At 38.6% G+C, this 23,631-nt stretch overlaps 2 protein-coding genes across 6 annotated transcripts in view; one reads left to right on the top strand and one right to left on the bottom strand.

Annotated features, from left to right (window-relative positions):
- Positions 1–591: 591 nt before the first annotated feature.
- The window catches only part of RHOQ (ras homolog family member Q), a 57,867-nt gene continuing 34,827 nt past the window's right edge, over positions 592–23,631 (top strand). Inside the window, exons 1-2 of one of the 5 annotated variants that reach the window (XM_087717685.1) lie at positions 592–1,365; positions 2,374–2,432. In XM_087717685.1, the coding sequence (XP_087573811.1) occupies positions 1,215–1,365; positions 2,374–2,432 (210 nt within the window). In that variant the 5' untranslated portion in view covers positions 592–1,214. Of the gene's footprint in view, positions 1,406–2,373; positions 2,433–23,631 lie in introns of all 5 variants that reach the window. The other 4 variants (XM_087717683.1, XM_087717686.1, XM_087717684.1 and 1 more) reach the window with 4 other exon arrangements.
- Positions 4,535–23,631, bottom strand: part of PIGF (phosphatidylinositol glycan anchor biosynthesis class F) — a 65,943-nt gene continuing 46,846 nt past the window's right edge. The window contains exon 6 of the mRNA XM_087717681.1: positions 4,535–5,621. Within this exon, the coding sequence (XP_087573807.1) occupies positions 5,574–5,621 (48 nt within the window). The 3' untranslated portion in view covers positions 4,535–5,573. The remainder of the gene's footprint in view (positions 5,622–23,631) is intronic.

The raw sequence follows: 23,631 nt of genomic DNA, 5'->3' as shown, positions 1-23,631 counted from the left end.
CTAGCTGAAGGATTTTAAATTGACATTGATAGATATTTTCCGGATCGTACAGTTTATAACCCAGCGTTCAATTTTTAAAAGGGGCTTCCAAATTCATATAAATATACATGATACCCCCCTCCCTTCCCCTCCCGCACTTAACCAATAGGAAGAAAGAATTTTAGCAGTTCGTCACTCGCAATCAAGAACGATTTCTAAAACGTTTTTACCAATAGAAAAGTGTAAAAAAATAATACTCCGTTGTGGGAATTGGAGGGAGGGAAGGGAACCCTGAATCACATCCAATTGTTAGTATGTCTTGATCATTGACATCATCGCTCAAACCAGGCGGGCACTTTTGCAAGAACCGTCGACGTTTCTCGGCGCCGCGGGCTCTTTGGAGAGGAGCCCTCGACTCTCCTGTAGCTACAGTACAGTATTTGGCTTTGCTCCTCCTTTCTCCTCCCGAGCGAGGCGGAGGCGACGGGGGCCGCCTCACTATTTCCCTGCTCTTTTGCGCGCGTTGGAAAAGTGGTGCCTGAAGCCAAGGGAGGGGAGGGGAAGGAAGGGGGAAGGGAGCAGAAGGAAAGTAAAGCAGGATCCCACTCCCAATCCTCGCTCTGGAAGGGAGCCTGGGCCTTCCTCTCTTCCTCCTCCCTTCGGAAAAACGACGGAGGGAGGCAGGGCGGCCGGGCGGGAGGAGGAGGGCTTACCCAGCACATGCGAAGCAGTTTGGGTTCTAAGAGGAGGGGGAAGAGGAGAGGAGGAGGAGCTGGACGAAAGTGGTGCCCGTCTCGGTGCGGGTTTTGCTGCTCTTAAGTTCCTCTTCCAAGCCCGCTGCTGGTGCTGGTCTTATGAAAGCCTGTGTCATCGCGCCTAACTGGGGCGAGAGCAGGGGAGGAAAATCCCTGTCAGCCAAATTCGGCACTGGTGGTGGAGGAGGAGGAGGACTTCGACCACGGCGAGGGACGGAAGAAATGCCACCTTCGGTGATTTGTGGCGCCTGCTGAAACGAGCGAGCCAGCCAAGCCCTGCTTGCTAAGGCTGCCCAACTCCGGAGTGGCTGAGCTGGAAATGCCACCGAAGGAGCGGCGCCTTTCCCGGCTCGGCGCGTGAACAGCCTCCCCCCACTCCCTCTCCGCGTCCTCTTCTTCTCTCCCCCCCGGCCCCTCCCCGCCTTTTCCCTGCTCGGCTCTCCCTCCCTCTAAAATGACGATCGGCTCGGAAACCTCATCATGGCCAACGGGACGGGGGCGGCGGCGACAGTCATGTTGAAGTGCGTGGTGATCGGCGACGGAGCGGTGGGCAAAACTTGCCTGCTCATGAGCTATGCCAACGACGCCTTCCCGGAGGAGTACGTGCCCACCGTCTTTGACCATTACGCAGGTAAAGAGGAGACGGATTGTGTCTTGTTTGCAAGTGCTGAGTAAGTGTATCCCTATCACCTTTTCCCGAAACACCCCACCCCAGCCGCCCACTGCTTCTCCCCGGCTGTCTCGGCCGTTCTCCCCCGCCCCTTAGCAGGAAAAGCAGCAAAGCAGGAACTTCAGCAAAAACTTTGCTCTCCCCCTCCGCGTCTTCCTCTCTCCCCCTTTCTCTTCTCATTTCTTCCCATCTGCCGTCCTTCAACGAAAACCCGAGTCAGCCTCCCCCGGCTGGGGAGTCTTCCAGATGTCAAACGAGTTTGGAGAATAGCTGGGGGGTCCCGGAGTTAGGGAACGTCAAGCTGGAATTTATAATGGCTTGAATTGCCTTTTGCTCCTGGGGCAGTTTGTGGCAGCTCCTCAAAATGGCTTGTTTACAGCGTTCCCAACCCCCACCTCCCTTGGAGGGCTTCCTTCCTCTGCATCACGGTGTTAGCTATGGCAGGTTGGAAAGGGAAAAGTGATGAGATCTTTCAACTGTACTCTGGTTTGTTATGGACCAAAAGTATCCCGCCTGCACCCTTCCCAATAACAAAGCCCCTGGAAGAGAGAGTAATGTGGTAAAAGTTATTTTTGTTAGCAGAAAAGATCTTTAGTGGTACTAAGTGGGACCCGACATATAAGGACAAAAAACCCTAGGAGAAATATTTCTTTAGAAGCACTTTGATTAGTTGCAGTAGTTTGATCTTCTTTGAGCCTGTTAATGGGGGCTGAGAAACATGTACTCTGGACATCTTTACTGATGATGCTGTGGCATTGAAAAGGTGTTAATGTAGTCTTTCATGCTATCAAAGAACCAGCAGTGTGTGTATTTTCATATTTTCAGTGCCTGATTCCGTCCCCCCCCCCCTTTTCCTACCGAATTGTGATGAGTGATTGAAATTGATCCTTTGCTTGTCCTCTTCTAGAGAGAAAAGACCAAATGTGCCAATCCCCCCTTCCCCACTTCATCCTCTCTTTCTTTTTGCAGTCAGTGTGACAGTTGGGGGCAAGCAATACCTTCTTGGGCTTTATGACACTGCTGGACAGGTGAGTACCTTTCTGATCAATAGAACCAGACAAGGGTTGTGTTGAAGGGGAAAAAAATAAGTTCATCTTCGAGTGTGGACTTAAAAATAAATCCACTTTAAAGTCTAAAGCTTTAGTTGTTTTTATGCTCACTTGCACATGTTGAATTATTCAAAGGTTCTGTTTGTTGAGAGATCTCACTACAGCAGCTTCCACTAATCGCCTCATTTGCTGCCTTGCTATGGAGCTTTCAGAATGAACCTGCTTCCTTCCCCTCTTGTTTTCTCTGCACAGCTAAAAGACATTACAAACAGCTCTGTTAATATGACCATCCAACTCTGGCCTTACAGTGGGGAAAAAACGTAGCTGTTTGCACTGCCCGATGCCTGGGCTGACTTTTGAGTTGCCTGTTAGTTCTCATTGGTGAATCGGCAACCAGAACTGCTGCCTCTGATTGGTGAATAATGGCATCATCTAATTTGGTAGGAAGGCATCCTGTCTGTTTATTGCAGACCATTGCTTTCTGCCTTGAAATAAGTCCTTTGAACTGAAACATTTGCAAAGAATGACTGAATATTTTGAGAGCATAGGAGACTAGGAAGAATGTGTCTCTCCCCTCCTTGGGACACATCTATGTGGTGGCAAGGGAAGCAAAATAAGAAGGGATTCCTAAACTATCGCTTTTGCATCCAAAACTATGAATTGCCACTGATCCTTGCAGTTTGTTTGTATGTAATGCTATGGGCCCCTAAGTGATATCACTCAGAGAATTAACCTAGTATTTATTGTGTCAGAATGCTTTAAATGAAGGCATTCACAGTCATGATGCTACTAGGATCAAAAAAGATTTAGCCAAAGTATACTTGGGAAACGGTTATGCAGTCCATGACTCACTTCCTTAATGACTGCACATCTGAGAAGCATCAAATACAATTCATTAAAAAGAATTCTGCCTCATCGTATACAAAGTCTGTCTTATTCTGCCTTCTCTAATCTGGGTGGGTCTATTAAACCCCCAACTTCCATAGTTCCCTAGGCAGCATAACAATAAATGTTGAGGCTCCAGTGCTTTAGAAAACATTGACTGTGAAAGGGCTAAAACTAATCTTTACTTTTTGTCTCACAGTGGCCAGTCAATAGCAGGATTTAAGCATTTAGTCCCATTCTACCCATATTTCCCATAGATTGGTACTAAAAGGCAAGATGTTTCTGGTTTAATGTCCAGTAAACATTGAGAAGCTTATTCCTTTTTTAAAGCCATTTAAGTCAGGGTCCCCCTCTCTTCCTGAAGTGGAGGCTTGTTTATTAATTTAGAAAATTTAGGTGGCCACCCAATTTATTTACAGTGAGCTCATGAAGATAAAACCCCAGTAAACAAACAAAAAAAAAACAATACATCCCCATATCCTGGTAATAACAATCAGACCAGCCACTTGATGGGTTCCATACCCCTGGGAGGGGTTGTCCCCAGGTCCATTGGCAGAACCTCCTATGCTTCATGCAAATTGACTCATTGTACTTCCAGTAAATAGTTTGAGAATGTTTGAATACATATAATTGAGCCTGTAATATGAACTTTTGTGCTTCAAAGATTTATGTGGAGATCTAATACATGAATTGTGACCATTTATGGTTTGGATAATAAGCTTTTATTATTAAAGTCATAGAGAATCAAGGTATGACACATGCAGAACTGAACATTAAACTGAACAGAATTTGGCTGGTAGGTCCACATTAATATGTCAATTAAATCTGTTATTTAAAGTTCTTCAGCACATGTTGCAATCATACTATCAACCTTTCTCTAGAGCCGTTCTGACTCCAAAGGCTTTGTTTTAACCTCTAAAGCATTAATTAAATGTCTAAAAAAATAGCATGGGCCTTGATAAAATTTCAAGGACCGAGACTTTAATTAGAATTAAATATAGTAAATTCTATAATTCAACTTATATCAAGCCTTTCAAATTCTCTCCTTTTTACAAGAAAGGCAGCAGAGTCTTAGTAATCCACATAAAACATCCCAAATGCCAATTAGAGATTTGCAGTGCTAGATTTGTGTTTGGTTTTGGTGCTCTTTGCGCCCCAGTGGCTCAAGAAAGTGATACAATGCAATAGTGGACTATTTATCTGAAATGCTTGTAGTTGCAATAGCTATTGATTTAGGATTTCATATAGGGTTCAAGTAGTTGGCATACTTGGTGGCAGTTATAAAAAGCAATAAAGATTCCTATAGCATCTCAAAAACAAAGGCTTTCGTTGTGATAGATTTCAGCAGGTGGGAGCAACTGGCTCATCTTGTTTGGGTTCAGAAACTAAACAGGTTTGGGTCTGGTTAATACTTTAATGGGAGAATCCCAAAGGATCCTAAGCCTATAGGCATATTGGAAATTTTTTAAAAAAAAACTCAAGGTCCTGGAAGAAAAAAATTGTATTTGTGCCAAGGAAATTTCATCTATATATCCACGTAGAGACAAGGAGTTAAGCTTGACTAGAAGGCATCTCTATTTTCCTTTGTTACTATAGCACGTAATAAGGAAATTTGATGCTATAATAAATCTCTTAGTCTTAAAATTGCTGCAAGTTTCATTTTGTTGCAATGACTAACATGTTAATTGATGTTTCAGAAATTATACATGAAATGTGATAAATATCTCCAGAGGGCTGAAAAAATAAACCCATCTGGGTGATAGTTTATTCTAAATTTTACTTTTAAAATCTAAACTGAAATAATCCTACACAGTAGGTATTTGGTGGCTCTCTACAGTTGAGACATTCCAGAGTTGGGAGACTGCCACAGAAGAAGCCTGTTCCTGAGGAAGGATAGCTCTGATTCTAGAAGTTGATTGGGCACTTCTCTTAAGAGGCATTCCTTCTCACATGGTAGCCCAAAGCTACAAAAGGTTTTAAAGGTCAAAAATCACAGGTGCTGCTAGCCAGAGCATTACCAAGTTATTAATAATGATCTTATTCAATGTTGTTTCATAAGTACATTGTGAAGGGGTTTTTGGTCAGTTTTTGAGTATGTAATATTTGGAGAGAGTGAAATAATTATAAGTGGGTATCCCACAGGGCAACCCTCTTCAACATAATGCCCTCTAGATGTATTGGGAGAATTCTCAGGCAGGATTGCCAATAGCCATGTAGTAGCATAGTATATAGTACTTATCTTTGTAGTCCAAGTCTTTGAATTCTGAAGCAGTTACAGCATACCTGTAAAATAAACCGATGGGCTAATTCTACATTACAAATGGAAACAGAGAAAATATTGCTTGTAAAATGCACCAACACTGAACCCAGACCAGAAAGTTGAACTAGAAAATTATGAAACATTTCACCATAATGGTCTGTTATTATACATGAAACTCGTATGTCCTTAGCATATGTGCTCTAGGAGTTGCATGTATAGTAGCAGAGCAGTTACCAGGAACAATTCTGCTGCTAAGAAAAAGTATATCGTAAATTGGCTGTCTTGCAAAAGAGAGGAAATTTAAACCATTGAGGTCAAACACTATGATCTGTAAAATCACAAGTCAGTCTTTTGATGACCAAGACTTCCTGTACAGTTCTGGACTACAGCTCAGAAGCGCCCAGCCACTGATTTGTCATAAGGTTTTTTTGGCTTGAAGCCAGATGACATTTTCATAGCCTGATGGACATCTCTTCCTAACTCTGCTTGATTTCATGACAAAACTAGGGATTTCTCAGTATCAACTCGTGTAGTGGGAAGACAGAAATATCTGCACTTAATTGCATACCTCAGAAAAGTAATTTTAGGGTATCATATCAAACTTCATGAGACCTTCTGCTAAAGCTACTTTGGGACATATATGATGCCAGACTTCTCAGTCTGATGACCACTGGAGGCCATAGACTACATATTGAGGAAGGCTGTAAGGAGAAGGATTCCTAACGTGTCGAATATGCTGTTTGTCCAAGACAGGATACATGTTAATGCTTAAGGTAGATGTTGAGGATATATGGCCTTTCAGTAATAAATATTTCTTTGCATGAGTGTGCATAAGAAACAGGAATCAGAACAGTTTCTGAGGAAGATGCATGTATCAAAGTGTGCCTTAATGTAATTTATTTGATCTTGGCTTAGTGTAGTTTAAGATGCTGCAAATGTTTTACAGCTACAATCCCAGTATCTCTCTCTATTGGCCACACTGACATGGGATGTTGGAAATCGGCCACAGATTGCTTTCATCAATGCTTTAAGTTGAAATGAGTATCTGGCCTTATCTATGGTAAGCGAAATCTGATGTTTAAATTAGGAATCAGTAGTAAATATGCTCTTCCTAATTTTCAAATAAAAACAATTCCTCCTCTCCCTTCATATCTTTAACATATAAACCATTCATAGTATTGATGTTTTCTGCCCTATTTATGTATTGTTTATCTCTTCAGATATCATGAATTTCACAGTGAAATAATTTCTTAATTGCTGTACAGTGATTCCTGATCACTGATGTCAACATGATCAATTGAGACTGAAGATATTATTTCATGGACTGCTCTCATGGAAAGCTTAACCAGTGAGGGGTGTGTGTGTGTGTGTGTGTGTGTGTGTGTGTGTGTGTGTGTGTGTGTCATATAATAAACCCCATCTGATTATTGACAGCAAACAATTTATTCAGAGTAAGTCTTCTTGAATAGGTGTAGACTTTCAGTTTTTGCGTAGTAATTTAGAACAATGCTTTCTATTCTCTTTGATGCTAAGAAATATTTTTGTAGTTTTCCATCATTTTCTTTTTACCATCTGACAATGGAATGTGGCAATTGAGTTATGTTCAATCCTCTTTGGAATGTTCTGTCCCTCCAACCTCATTTGTAGAAGTTCTCTATGTTATGTCTTTTGATAGTTTTCCAGTTTCCCCAAGCTGTTGATACCTTTGTCCAATGAATGGTAGGTACTGTTTCAATTGTTTAAAAATTGTAATTCAACAGATTCATATCTTGAGTCATGTTTGCTTCTGATTGTATATATTGATTCAATAGGGCTGCCCCTTCTTTTCCATGATGTTGGATCTCATATATTTCTTTAGAGGAATCCATAATTCCGTAGAGTGGATTTAGGGAAGGTGCTGAAGAAGAGAGGTGAGATCTATTCCACTATCAGATGATGCTCCCATCTACGGATAAACTCTGAAGAATAAAACTCTTCCAATGCTTTTTTAAGCACACACAATAGGTTATGGGTGATTTATCAGGTACATTGAAAGAATAGTGTTTCTGTGTGTAAGCACACCCATATACAGATGCACATGCAAAAACAGCAAGCTATTGACTGTAAAATGCCCCAAATATTCTAATTTTTTAGACTGAAGAAAACTAGAAAATAAAGAAGAATGAAACTGAAATTATTAATGTTGTAGCAAATGAAATGTACTTTTGCTTATTTGAATATTGAAACAAAATCTAGAAGAAAACATTTTAAAATGTGCAAGGACAACTAGATAACGGTGGAATTTATAAGAACCTAGCTTGTTTTTTTTAAAAAAAAACCTATCATAAAAAGAAATAACGTCTCTCTAGAAGAGAGAAGAATTGGTTTTGAATAAGGAGTGTGATTTCCTAATTCTGTAGAATTCTTTCTTGCATAATTACAAAACATTTTTAAGGAATAAACTTCTATTAACACAATTATTTGGGATACTGTCTTGAGGATATTATTCCATATTCTGAAAAAAGAGCGATGTCTATGGAGATTCTCAGTCATCCAAACCATAGTTGTCCCAAGTGTTTTTTCAAGAGGCAACTGGACTTTCTTGTTTTTCTTTGAAGAAGTTTCACTTCTTAGATGAAGCAAAGAAACTTCTTAGATGAGAAGTGAAATGTCTTCAAAGAAAAAGTCCAGTTGCCTCTTGAAAAAGCACCTTTGAAAGCAGAGGGATCTTCTACTGGAATAGAATAGAAAGGGGATTCAAGGATGGGTGGATAGGAAGAAAAACACCCGTAGTCTCCCAAATGAGTTTCTCTTAGGTCTTAACATTTTTCTGAGGCTTTTTAATGTTTAATGAAATCAAATAATGACTAGTATATATTATAAATGGAAAGAATTGTCTTTGCGGCTATCCAATTTTGCTCAATCGTGCATCTGTAATGTGTTCTATTTAGGCTGAACTTTGTAAAATGCTTTAGGACCGATTTGCAGAAAAAATTTAAAACAAGCAAAAAAAATCAAGTCTTTCATGCTTTGTTTGCTTTGCAAATGTTGTTGTAATATTAGTTTAGAAGATGTTATGAAAAGATGATAAATCCTTACCACTGACCAGCTTTTTGTCAAAAGTTTTGGATGCAGAAGTTTGAGGCTGCGAATGAAATGTGAGTGGGTGGATAAATATGTGCATGCATACACATGTACCCAGAAAGTTCATTTTGTTGCTAGCTCAGCCGCCTTATGGGTTGAAATATTCAAGCCTCTGTGGAGCAAAAAATAGCCACTTGCACATACACTTGCCGGTCAAAGAATCCTTATTTCATCCTGCAGCTGACTAGCTCCTATTTCTAGGAAGTGGGGGAAAAATGCCACTCTTTAGCGGACATTAGATTCTGCCATCAGTTCCTAGCAAAGGCAGTTTTTCTTTCTAGTAACAAAATAGAGTAGAATTAAGGTGGTTTTTTTAGCCTGCCTTGATTGTATAAAGAAATTTGGTAATATATTTGGAGAGGGTAGGAAAAAATTAAAAGTCTGCAGTGGTCCACAGGGAAAAAAAACTTCAAAACTATAGTTGGGTAATACTTTTTTGGAAACCAAGCAATATGCCACAAACTAATGAACAAAATGGTTCTCTAAAATTCTTCAGCAGGCTAGTTGATAGCAATATGACTTGGACTTATATACCACTTTTACAGCCATCTCTAAGCAGTTTACAGAGTCAGCACATTGCCCCCAACAATCTGGGTCCTCATTTTACCAACCTTGGAAGAATGGAAGGCTGAGGTCAACTTTGAGCCTGTGAGATTTGAACTGCCAGCAGTCGACAATCAGCAGAAATAGCCTGCAGTACTGCATTTCTAATCACTGTGCCACTTAATACTCAACAAGTATAGAGAGAAGGGAGAAAAAGCAGGGAGGAAAATAAAAATATGCAAGGATTGAGCCAGATGTTGTGGTTGTGAGGTCTATACTTCAGATTGCATCTCAAATTCAGATTGCAAACTGCAGACTGATGCAGTCACATGGTCCAACCAAGGCAACGTCAAATAGATCTATTACTTGGAGCCCTGACAGATGCATTTCTAGGAGGTTGTGTTCACATTTTTGGAAATGCTTTCAGATAAGGTTTTATTGTGCAATTACCCTGTCACTTTCCCGAAATTTTATAATTTGGGTTATGGTCAGCTTCCATTTGTCTTAAATGCTTGTCCACTCCTCCTCCTCTGATATTTTTTTTGCAGAAAAATCTGTTAGTGGAAAAAAGAAAATAACTGTGCAAAATATCTTGAGTACTTGTAGGTTAGGAAAACTCCCATTTAAAAGTGTCCTGGAACCAGGAATCAGTCAACTCGTTTCTGCTAGTCATATTGTTTTCATAAGTAGTTTGTATTAATTTGAAAAGCGTTTTCTTGATAAACTATAAAGTCAGAAACACTTAAAAGAGTTGTCAACATGAAGTCAGTGGAAAACGTGGATTTTTTAAAGATGTACATCAGCTAGGTAGCTTAGAGTATGTTTTCATAAACAAAAGATCCAAAATTATAGGCCAATCTCGCTGCTAAATGCTGATTATAAAATATTTATGACAATAATGGCGGAAAGAATTAAAAATATATTAAACGGAATCATACACCCAGACCAAAATGGATTTTTACCCAACAGACACATAAAAAACAATATACGAACAATAATGGACATATTAGAATACTACGAGATACATCCAGGAAAACAAGCAGCATTGATATTTACTGATGCACAAAAAGCATTTGATAACCTGAATTGGGATTTTCTTATAAATCAATTAGCAGTCATGAACTTTGGAGAGAAATTTATCGGGATGATCAGAGCAATGTATTCGAGTCAGAGGGCAAAAATAATACTAAACGGGGAAGCAACAGAAGATTTCAGCATAACCAAAGGGGTAATACAGGGATGCCCTCTATCCCTCCTGTTATTTATCCTCTCAATAGAGACATTGATGATACAAATTAGGCAAAATAAGGACATAAAGGGACTGAAAATTAGAACACAGGAATATAAAGTGCAGGCCTTTGCAGACGATCTAGCATTTATCATAGAGGAACCCCTAGAAATTGGACTAAAACACAAGATATAATATGGTAAAGTGGCAGGGCTTAAAATAAATAAAGAGAAAACTAAAGTATTAACTAAGAATTTAACCAAAGGACAAAATGAAGAACTGGAAGAGAAACTGGGAATTTCGAGGGCCAAGAAAATTAAATATTTGGGAATATGGCTATCGGCAAAATGCATTACAATTAAAGAAGATAATTACAACAAATTGCTATGACAGATACAAAAAGATTTGGATAATTGGACTAAATTACAGATATCACTAATTGGCAGAATCTCGACGATCAAAATAAATATACTACCCAAATCTTTTTCAAACAATACCGATTAAATTAGACTTTTTTTTTTCCCGAACAACTAAATAAAATGGAATCCACATTTATCTGGTCAGGGAAAAACCGCGTATTAAATACAAACTTTTACAAGATAGTAGAAACAAAGGGGGCTTTGGCCTCCCAGATTGGGAGCTTTATTATCAGGCAGCAGCCCTAACATGGCTAAAGGACTGGATCCAACTAAAAAATAAGAGAATCCTTATGCTAGAAGGACACAATCTCCAACTAGGCTGGCAGGGCTTCTTCTGGGAGGGAAAGAATAAATCTCATTCCTACTTTAAGAGACATATAGTAAGGGATGCCTTGCTTAGGGTCTGGGAAAAAATAAAAAATAAATCACTACCTGAAAATCCCAATCTGGTTATCTACCATGGAGGCAATGACAGATCCAAATACTATAGATCTCAGTAAAATGGTAAGATATGCAGAGCTCTTGGATGAAAAAAGGAGAACTAAAATCAGTACAAGATCTGAAAACACAAGGAATAAATATGGAATGGTGGCCCCATGTAGAAATTAAAACAAGATTTAAAAAAGATCGGGAACAATACGGAATATATGAGAAACAAATGGAATTAGATAAAATAGTAGGAACAGGAGGAAAAATGATCACTAGATTATATAATTTTCTTTTAAAATATAAAATGGAGAAAGAGATGGTAAAGGAGACAATGATTAGCTGGGGAAGAAATTTTGGCCATAATATAGAGTTAGAAAAATGGGATAAATTATGGGAAAGAAATTATAAATTTACGACGGCAGTAACTTAAAAGAAAATCTATAAAATGTTTTATAGATGGCATTTGCCTCCAGCGAGATTGGCCAAAATGTACCCAAATTTATCCCCCAAATATTGGAGATGCAGCCACAAGCCTGGAACATTCTATCACATGTGGTGGATGTGCCCCATCACAAGGAAGTACTGGTGGAAAATTCGGAAATGGTTAGAAGAAATTACTGAGCGAAAAATAGAATTCAAACCAGAAGCATTCTTATTAGGACTACCAGACCAAAAAAATGGACAAATAATCTCAATACATAATCATACACATACTCACTGCAGCCAGGATTGCTTTCGCACAAAATTGGAAAAAAATCAATACACCCTCAGATGAAACTACAATCAGGAAAATACTCGAATGCGCAGAAATGGATAAAATGACAATAGAACTAAAAGAAAGAGAAGAATCGGACTCCTATAAAGTATGGAATACTTATGTACAAGTGGCTAGAAATCAGAAGCCAAAACAAAAAATAGGGAATACAAACATATGGTGATACAAATAATGAATATTATAAGTGTTAATATTGTGTTTGCTACATTATAGGACAAGGTTATAATAATAGGAAGGCAATGCAGAAGGGAGAATTATAAAAGCTAAGCAGGAAATCCGATAAGAAAGCTGTAAAATTACTGTATATTGTTATGTATGTTCTGTGTTTTGTTTTACTTTCTTTTTTCCTCGTTGGGTCTTCTTTACTATTTTTAAAGATTAAAACATTCAATAAAAATTATTTTTAAAAAATAAGAGTATGTTTTCATTACAGAGAGTGATAACATACCAATAAGATATAAACTTGTGTGATCTGCTCTAGGAAATTTTGGGTTCAGTAAATCAAGTGACCAAGAAGGACAATTTGTAAACTGGAAAAGATTAATCAGGAATTATTTAGTGCATTTGAAGATGCAATAACAGTGGTGGCACAATTAAGTCTGTAAAGCCACTTATAGGAGGTTGAATGTAAGCTACTTCTACAGGGCTCTAGCTCAAGCGTGTGTGTTCAATACACAGAAGTGAGTTTAGGGAATCTCCTATGCTTAGGAAATAAATTACTTACATGACCACAGTGTTCTTGAGCTGACTAACTTATGCAGGAGAGTGGTTTGGAAGCACAAATTATGGCTTAAAATTTATCAAATACCACTAGTACAAACCAGACTTTGGTGTGATACCTGAATTAATTTTTATTAGAAGATTAGAGAGCAGGCATGCACATACATAGCGGGGAAAAGGACATTGATAAATTAAAAATAATTGCAGTTCGGAAAGGAATAGCTGTTTGGTGGCTAGCAGAGCAGCAGATGAGATGGAGGTAGTGGTGTCAGTGAGGCATTGGAAGTGTCCAGCTGCAGATTTTTTTGGATAGTGATTCCTTACTGACAATAGTGATGTTTGGCAATGATGAATTTAAAGAATGCAACAGGCTGGTCAAGCTCTTTGCAGACTTCATGTTCTGCTGTACTTACTCCATGGCTCTCAAAAGAAAAATAAATTACCCCCAATAATTAAAAATTAGTATGAATGTATGTTAACTTGTGCAATCCAGAGCTTTCTTTGTCCCAAATTGTTTAATGTTGGTGTGTTGTGCGTGTTATTTTTGTAGGCATCATTACAGTCCATTTTCTTTTTTAGACTTACCATAGTCTCCAACACTTGTCTTTATTTGAGTTGCAGCCTTAAAATGTTTGCATTCATTGTGTTTTATCTGTAGAAGATTATATACTCTATTCTCTTTATAATAAAGCAAGCCTTTTCTGCAACACCATCAAAGAACAACCTTAAAGCACTGGACTTCAGAATATAATAAAAAGTGAGGAATTGGATGAATAATCTTCTGGAGGATTTTGCAGGTCCTCATTAGTGAGTTGTGCTGTGGAAAGAGATTATAATGTGGATCCAGGACTGGGACTGTACCTCTCTTAAGCCGACAACCTTGAGTATAGAGGAGTGTTTCCATGTACCATTTTTAGCAGCACTAATGGCTACCCTTCAGCACAGACTGGCTGGCTTTTTTCACTAGTTTGACCAATTGCTATTTTTGGTTCTATTTCTAAAAACAGATGGTTCTGACTGAGAACCTTTGCTTCCTACAATTCTAAGCAATAGATGGTTGGCAGTTCAGCAGTTACAAAATCTAGACAAGTTTCTCAAGAGTGTAAAGCCTTGTGTAATATTTGATAAGATTTGCCCAACTCAATGGGTTGATGATCCTTTGACTTTTTGAAGACATTACCATAATATAAAATAACACATTTACAACATTGAAATAAACAGGAGGGGAAAGGAGTGGTTTTTTATCATTTGGTGTGAATTGGAAGGGGATGGGAACAAGGTTGTAACCACTAATTCATTGTTTTAGGCAGGTTTTTAATTTTATCACCACCCACTCTTTTCAGAGAATATGACCAACCATTCTGTACTGACTCATGGAATGATCATTCTTGTCAGCGGATTGGTACAATCTGGAATATTGGAAAAAAATTATCTGTGCTGTTTCTTTTTTGTTCTGGGGAAGTTTTGGATAACTAGATATTTGCCAAAACCCTACCTCTCCAGGGAAGCCATGGTCAATCCCTAGCTTATCCTAGCTATATATGCCTTCCATTTTACAGATCGTCTGTTGTCTCTCTTAAATAGGCAAGTTAGAAGGTTTATGGAAGATATTTTATCAAACCATTCTATCTGAACCTGAAATTAATGTAATCTCTGTGTTTGCTGTTCCTTATATTCTGTCTGTCCTGAAATATATTTTAGGACCTCTAGAACTATATTTCATACTGCAGAATTTCTGGAAATTATAATTCCAATGCACCTGGAATTTGCAAAATTGGGGGAAAGTAGTGTAAGAAATGTCATTCAGACATTTTTCTAATCACCCTAATTATTAAGAATTGTATTACACTACTGCAATACAAAATAAAACCTAAGAACAGGAAAACAAAAGAAATTGGAATTCTAGAATTGGTGCCTAACAATGAAGCATGTCTTTAAATCCTTTAGTTGGTTTTTCCCACATTAAACAATATAATTCATTTTTTTTAGTGTACATAAGAATTCTTAAAAGACCTCAGGAAAAGGATGTTTTATGTGCATCTATCTATTTGAATAAAGAAATTATTTCTTCTATGTTTCATCTTCATCCTTCCATATTAAGAATGAAGGACACCCCCCCAAAAAAAAATCAGGGGGGAAATGAAATTCACATTAGCAGTCATATTCAATTGGGAACAATACATTTAGTGTTTTGAATGTCTGCAAAATAAAGGAACCATTGACCATTGTAGTAGTTAGTGATAACACAGTCATCTAAGCATAACTAAGTTAATTGCTATAGTGACCCAAATGAAAAAATAGCTTTAGATATTACACAGTGGAGTCTCCTTTTGAAAATTGTCTAATGAGAATGGAAATAGAGATACAAGGGCAGTGAAAGCTATTGGGAAACACACATATGCAGGGTTTTTTTTGGATGAGTAGGGGGCCTTCAAGGTAGTGTTGGCTCATGGTGATTGGCTGGATAAGTAGCTGCAGTTTTCTTGGCAAGATTTTCAGAAGTAGTTTGCCTGCTTCCTAGGGCTAAGAGAGGGAGTTACTAACCCAAGGTCAGCCAACTGGCCTGGTGCCTTGACCACTACACCAAACTGACTCTACACACACATGCAGTACTTAAGACACTGGGACATTTCTATGGCATGTATCAGTTCAACTCCTGAAATAAAATTTAAGAATTATAAAATCCCTGAAGAATTTCAGAATAATCAGAAGTTGGATTATTCTGATTTGTTGCTATCATTTTGAAAATGTGACTTTTTAAAGTAGGTGCAGAAACCGGTCTTATGATGAAGCTATTAGAGCATGGAGTTTAAAGGATCTGAGGGGTCCTTGCTGCTCTCTGAGCTTGGTTGTTTTCTTGCAGATGTTTCATTATTTGAGTATTTGAGTATTTATTAATACTTATAGGCTGCCCTTTTCCCTGAGGGGACTCAGGGCGGCTTACATAAAATGAGGGGGGGGGGGTATACAGACAATAGACACAAACAATACATAGAAGTAAAATAGTAAGCAACATTCATTCATCATTCGGGTGGGGACAGTTATCTTTGTCCCCAGGCCTGACGGGCTAGCCAGGTCTTAAGGGCTGTGCGGAAGGTCTGGACGGTGGTGAGGGTACGAATCTCCACGGGGAGATCGTTCCAAAGGGTCGGAGCTACTACTGAAAAGGCTCTCCTCCGTGTAGTTGCCAGTCGGCACTGACTGGCAGATGGAACTCGGAGGAGGCCTAATCTATGTGATCTAATTGGTCGCAGGGAGGTAATTGGCAGGAGGCGGTCTCTCAAGTACGCAGACCCACTACCATGAAGTAGTGCAAACTAGTGCAAAATATTTTGGATAATGAAACATCGGCAAGGAAAAAAACAAACTCAAAGATTACCAAGGATCCTTCATTTCAGCCTTGAGCTACAAATATTCTCCTTTAGCGGTTAAAGGGTCTCTTTTAATTGCCAAATGGTCATGATATTCTGGCAAACTCTTCTGAATCTCAGCACAAAATGTTTGCCCTTTCTTGATATATACAGTGTAATTATTAGTTATATCTTTTTTTAAAAAATGTCTTTAGTGTGTTTAGTGGCTGATAAGTTTATTTGAACCCCTATGATAGCTATGTGTCTTTTGTCCGAGCTAACATTTGAAGTTGTAAGGCAGCCTTTAAAAGTAAACATGTCGAAGTACGTACTTAAAGGCAAAAGCATATATAGATTAAACTACAATTAGGTGTTCCAACCTAAGCATTTCCTGGGTTCTTTGTTACTTACTTCTCAGCAAATGGCAACAACTGGCTGACTATGTCTAGGTAGCTAAACAGGGTTCGGATGGGGGATTGGATGAGGGAATTCTAACTATAGTGTACTAGAGCTGTTGATCAGACTGGAAAGATAGGTAAAAATAAACATCCTGGAAGTCAGAAATAGCTAATTACTTCTATGCATTATTGTTAAAATAATTATGTACTGTAGAACTGTCTGTAAAGTGGCCAGAGGAAATACAGCTTGAAGGACATATAACTGAGTTTTTCAGATTTCCTGTTGTCTGAAGATTTAGAAATAATTTAGGTACTATAGGCAATACATTATATGTTACCAAACAGCTACCCCGTTTCCATTTAAATACGAACCATAGATGTTGATATATAAGAATTAAAACATGAAAGAAACTATATTTGAGTTCCTTATCTCCAGTACCTTTTATGCTTCCTATTCCTTTCTATGTGGATTTTGCTGTGGACATGTTTTCCTGTGACTTGATAGGTACAATAAAAAGAAAGCGGCGACAATTGCTTCAGTCCTATTTTTACCAAGATGAACATAAAGCATGGGTAGTCCCATTTCCATTGGATGATAGCCCATAGAGATTATTGCATGATATATCAGTGGAGCAGTTTTACTTGTCTTTTTGTAGCTTTTAAGTTATATTATTACTAAACAATTTTTTTTCTTGCACAAAATAAGAAGAAAAAATACCTGGAATTTATTTCACTATTCCAGGACCACATGAAGGGAAAGTGAGAGAGATCTATCCCACGTATCTCCAGGGTGGTCTGCAATGAACCTCAGCCAGTGGTGGGATTCAAACAATGTAACAACTGGTTCTCTGCCCTAATGACCAGCTAGGTAGGCGTGGCTCGATGGTCATGTGACTGGGTGGGCATGGCCAATTCAATATCACTCACATCGATTGGTGTTTCGCCTTAGCTGTTACAATGTAATAAGGGTTAACTGAAGAGGCAGTTTCTGTAAGCAGGGCAATAAAGATTAGGCTAGAAACAGCACCAGAATGTTTCCTTTCTACCTTCCTTACAGGATTAGCCCTGTAAAGTGGAAAAAAACAAAATGAGATTTCTTCCAACAACCTGTTCTCCGAACTGCTTAGAAAGTAAACAATCGGTTCTCCCGAATAGGTGCGAACTGGCTGAATCCCACTGACCTCAGCCCTTTCCCCATTCTCCAGCCTTTACTTTCTTCTACAACATTTAAGGATGGTCCGACATATTCTAGGTACCGTATTTTCGGAGTATAACACGGACCTTTTTTTCCTCAAAAAAGAGGCTGAAAATCTGGGTGGTTCTTATACACCGAATACAGCATTTTTGCCTCCCAAAGCTCCGCCCCTTCACCAAAATGGCCATGCATACCCTTATGGAAGCTTTCAGAGAGCTCCTGGGGGCTGGGAAGGGCAGAAATGAGCAAAAAATGAACCGTTTTTTGCCCCCCCCCCACCCCCAAGCAGCATTCTATAAGCCTCCATAAGGCTATGCATGCAATTTTTTTTACAAAAAACGGGCCCGTTTTCACAAAAAATGAATCATTTTTTGCTCACCCCCCCCCGAGCACTCTGCAAGCCCCCCAAGGCTATTCATGCCTTTTTTTAAAAAAAATGAGCCCGTTTTCGTGAAAAACAGGCCGTTTTTGGGAGGTTTGTAGAGTGCAAAAACTTTTTTTCCCCTCTTGGAAAGCTCTTTAACTGATTGATGAGAATTACATTGATCAAGTGCTGTGCCAGCAGAAACACCTACCTATCTTCTGTATTTCTGTCTATTTCTCTCTCTCTATCCCTGTACCTACCTACATACATTCTATCTCTCCATACCTATCTAACTGTATTTCTCTCTCTCTCTATTTCTCTCTCTCTCTATCCATTTATCTACCTACCTACCTAACTAACTAACTAACTAACTAACTACTCTCTCTCTCTCTCCCTACCTATCTACTGTATTTCTCTTTCTCTTTCTATTTCTCTCTCTATTCCTCTATCTACCTATCTACACACACTCTCTCTCTTCCTACCTGCCTACTGTATTTCTTTCTTTCCCTCCCTCTCTATCCCTCTATCTACCTACCTACTTTAAAAAAATGGCCTCTTCAAAACCTTGGTGCGTCTTATACTCTGAAAAATACGGTAATTTTCCTCAGAAAGAACAGAGGAGGATTAGATAACATGTTGGAGCTAATATATTCTACAAGTGCTTCCCTTTGGAATACTTCTAGTTCTACTTAGGGTAGTTTATGATCTTTCTTTTATGAATTTATTCTGGAAAAACAGATGAATTAAGCATGGGAGAATATGGGAGGGTGGGTTCCAACAGAGAAATACCATGCTTTTGGGTTTGATACAGGATGAATGAACTGTAAATGCTTTATCTTCAAACAGCCCAGCGTAAGACTGCAATGTGATGTTAGACTTGGGTTGTAGTGGCTGGACTAGAGGGAGTTATGCAATGATGTTTTTTTTTTCCATATTGTGTGATTTTATTAAAAAAGAAGTTGATAATGCTGTGGATTAGAATGGAACTTTCTACTTCAAAGCACGCGCATCATCACAGTACTTTGCCAGTTTTGGATTGCCATACTTCCACAGAATTACTAAATTGTTCCATAGAATTATGCTTTTAGATATCCAATGCCATTGAGAAAATCCAGTACAAATCAGGCTACACACTGATTTCCAGAATTGTGACTGATAAGACAATTGATTAATCCATTTGATTTTTAAAACTTCCCTATATTGGAGCACAGTTTTTGTTTTTTTCCCTGAGAAAGAACAAGGGTATAGATTTGTCATCCTTTCCGTAGATTCTCTTTGGCTCTCAGTTATTTATTGTAGAGTTTCTGGTTGAGGTTAATTTTCTAGGGAATCATACTTGGAAGACAGTGTAGCTGTAGTGATAGAAATGGATGCTGGTTTATCCAGGTGAAAGCCAGTGTTCAAAGTTTCCCCAAAACTTGCATGTGCATGTTATTAGCAGAGGAATTTGACAATATATACTGTATTTTTTGGAGTATAAGATGCACCTTTCCCCCCTCCCTAAAAGAGCGTGGAAATGTTGCTGCATCTTATATACAGAATACAGCCATTTTTGGCCTCCAGAAGCCCCACATCTACTTTTGTGAAAAACAGATGAAAAACGGGCCATTTTTCATGAAAACGGAGAGTTTTTAGCCTTCCCTCAGCCCCCAGCAGCACTCGGCAGGCTTCAGCAGGGCTGGGGCAAGGCAAAAATGCCTGTTTTTTGTGAAAAACGGGCAAAAAATGAGCCATTTTTCGCAAACATGGAGGCTTTTTTGCCTTCCCTCAGCCTCCAGCAGCACTCTGCAGGCTTCAGCAGGGCTGGGGCAAGGCAAAAAAAATTTTTTAAAATTTTTACTTACCTCTTCAAAATCTTGGTGCATCTTATACACTGATATGTTTTATAGTCTGAAAAATACGGTACATAATCCTGGTACATACTATGTTGTGGATATTCTGCTTTTATATTTAATCAGTGGTCAGGATTGGTGAGACAACATCTAGGTTTCTCACAGTTGGACTTGAGTATATTCTTGAACGAGAAGCTTGAATAACTTCTCATGCGGCACTTTTATTTTCCTTTTCTCTTATTTTAATACAGGTAGTCCTCGACATACGACCACAACTGAGCCCAAGGTGTCTGTTGCTCAGTGAGTCAGTTGTTAAATGAGTTTTCCCCATTTTGTCACCTTTCTTGCCACAGCTGTTAAATGAATCACCACAGTTGTTAAGTTAGTAATACAGTTGCAAAGGGAATCTGTCTTCTCCATTGAGTTTGCTTGTCAGGTCACAAAACGTGATCCCATGGATCCAGGGCATTGCAGCCATCATAAATATGAGTCAGTTGCCCAGCATCTGAATTCTGATCAGGTTTTGTAACCATGGAGATGCTGCAAAAGGTCGTAAATGTGAAAAATGGTCAGAAATCACTTTTTTCAGTGCTGTTGTAACTTTGAACAATGACTAAATGAATTGTTGTCAGTTGAGGACTACCTATATCCCCTTTCCTTGCAGAAGAGTGGCTCCATCACCAGAATTACTTTGGTTGCTCTTTTTCACCATCCTTTCCAGTTCTCAAATATCCTTTTAGAGATTCAGTAAGTGGAGTTGCATACAGTTCTCTAAGTATATAGTAGTCTCAATAAAGATTTGACTATCTGCCCTCTCATGAATAAAGTCATAATAAATGATATGAAATGGTTTAAGAAAGAGAGGGAAGGGCAGGAAAGAATAAATAATACAAAAGGAGAAAGATTAATATAATCTTCTTTAGTACATTTGATAAAGATCGTTAATTTGTATTATTGTGGACTGTAAAAAGCTTGTCTGTGATCTCAGGAGTATGTGCACAGACTTATAAGACTCTCTGGTTTCATGGGATTTGAGGCGACCATGCATTTGCAGAAGATTGTATAATAGCTTTTTTGCCCAAACTCTTGGATTAACCTCATGTGCAGATCAATCAATTATGCCTTGTGTGTAATTAGGCCATTGTGCCATGGTTAAAAAAAAAATCTGGCATAGTGTTCAGCTCTGCAGAAGTTCCCCCAGACTTATTTTGAGTACTGAAAATAGAATTCTTTCTTTGCAGAATTTATGTTCTGCCATGTAGTTAACATCTCCCATAAAAAGGTATACTTTGCCATGTAATGTTCTGTGCTTAATTATCCAGTACAAAATTCCCAACTCCCAAGCATTTTTGTCAGTGATAACTTATTTTTTATTTTCGTCTCGATCAACCACAGCTGCTTAAAACATATCAATTGGAACAAGCTTATAAAGAGCTAGATTCGGGTATGTGTCTCTTTTGCCTCCTGCTCTTGCAACTTCTGAGTTATGGTAGTTGGTTAATTAAAACTTCCCACACAGTTAAGGTTAGATTACCCATTATCAGAGAAAAGGAGATCAAAATATTTGATTTCTGTTTCATATCTGAGACCAAATTAGAGTTTATATTGAGTGGGTTCAGAAGAAAAACGTGCTTTTTTCTTGATTATTTTAGCTGGAAGGAATTCAAACAAAGTAAAAATATTGGTTTCTGTTTAAGATCCAAAACCAAATTTAACATAATTATGTGGGTTTGTAACTGCTCTGCTTTCTGTTCGAAAGTGCAGACAAAGAACTTCCGGGGGAGCTGGTGTTACAACGCTCCACCTTCCTTTGTTCTTTTAGGGGGGAAAAAAGTCCCAATCTGACCATCAGTATTATTTATGTTCTCAAAATTTCTTTGCCTTTTCCAGGTTTAATTTATGGTTGTGGGTTAGTTAAATTCTCTTACCAGATCTTTTAGCTCTCCCGGTCTCTGCCTGTTCCAAACTTATTTTGATTTAAAAAATCAGGTATAGACACTGCATTGCCTAATATAGTTTGCCATATTTTGAATGACTAACAGATCACTTTTTAAAAAGGAGATGGTCAATATAAGAGGGATAGATATATTAGTAGCTATTGACAGCTAAATCAAAATTCTGTTGAGCAGAAGCCATGTAACTGTGAGTATCAAATGAGTAAATAGATGAGACGTTCTTGCCATACCCGTAAGCATTCCGCTGTCCAACCAAAAACTGATTGTTGGCTTTGATATCTTTTTGGTTTAATTCTTTTTTCCCCTCATCTGCTTTTGGTGTGACACTTTTTAAGACAGTGAAAAATATACTGACTCAATCTACTTTTCAAAGCATGTTATAAAATGGAAAAAATTATAATGAATATGGAAATATACGTCACCTGCAGTTGAAGATGGTTTTGTTTGAATAGACCATATATAACAAAATACTTTGCATTTGTTGAAAATTGATATGTCAGACAAGAAGCCATTTTCTCTCCCTGGCATATTAATTTTTTGCACGACATAAAGATTTTGTATGATCTCCATGGTAGTATACCAATTTCTCCATGCTTTCTGAAGCAATACAACCAGTCAATTTAGTACAAATGGAGCCATTTTCAAAATGATGAAATGTACATGTAGAGGGGCTCCAATGCATATCCTGTTACATAGGTAGCTTAGCTTATTCTGAACGGGAGTATGTCTGCTACTGGCATTGTCTTTTTTCACTGGTAAATGAACTAATCTCCAGATGGTTCCAGTAAACATCATGTCTTGAACAATAGATGAATAGCTTTCATCCTCTTTTCTATTGTAGGAGTATTTGACAATTCAATTTAAGGCCCAAATGCTATATAAAATCTTTTGGGGCTGGCCAGAATGATTAATCTTAATTAGACAATAAGAATTTTTTTGCAGTAAGTGCATAGGATGACAACTAAGTCTGGACACTTTTTGTTAACTAGTATTCTTAGTCCATAAATTATTATTTTTAATGAATTCAGTAATGCATCTACAGTTTTGGTAGTTTATGTTGCTAAAGTTGTTGGATTGTAATTGTAATTATACCAGTTCTGTCTCTTTCATATCTTTGTTTGTGAGCTGATAGGAAGGAGAATGTGTGTGTTTTCCTGTAGTTTTGTGGGAGGGGCTACAACAGGGTTTAGTCACACCCTGATTGGTCCAGAGACTGAGGGATTTTTCTTAAGTATACTCCTTTCCCTTTCGACTCCCAGTTACCCTCAGTCTTTGGTCCAAGCACTAGCTGTGGCTCCAGTGAGCTACAAGTCAACTCGTGTATTAATTCGAATAATTGGATATCCTAAATTTAATTAAAACAGATTGTGGCCAGAAGAGACTGTTCCAGTCTCACGGGGAAAAGGGGGGAGCTTTGCCTCCTATCCTGCGGCCAGTCAGAGAGCTGCCTGCTCCTTTCGAGCCCAGCGGTGGCAGTTTCTCTGATTACAGTCTCAGCGGCTCAAGCGCGGCCTCTAGTGAACAACAATTTCCTGTTCGGCCGATCTGCTTTAACAATGCCACCGGAGCTTCGCCGCAGCTTCAAAGTGCTGCCGTGGCTTGATTCCTTGCCGGAGGGTGCGCCTATTTGAATTCAACGTGGCGCGGCCCGTGGAGACAAAGGAGGACTGCGAGTTTGGATGCAGGAGTCTCAAGGACTCGG

The sequence above is a fragment of the Thamnophis sirtalis genome, unplaced genomic scaffold, assembly GCF_051295495.1.
Source record: "Thamnophis sirtalis isolate CommonGarterSnake01/CBP01778 unplaced genomic scaffold, rThaSir2_p1.2 scaffold_6, whole genome shotgun sequence".
In the NCBI taxonomy this organism is placed as follows: Eukaryota; Metazoa; Chordata; class Lepidosauria; order Squamata; family Natricidae; genus Thamnophis; species Thamnophis sirtalis.
The sequence above is the reverse complement of the archived record's forward strand: the minus strand, read 5'-3'. Positions and strand labels throughout refer to the sequence as shown.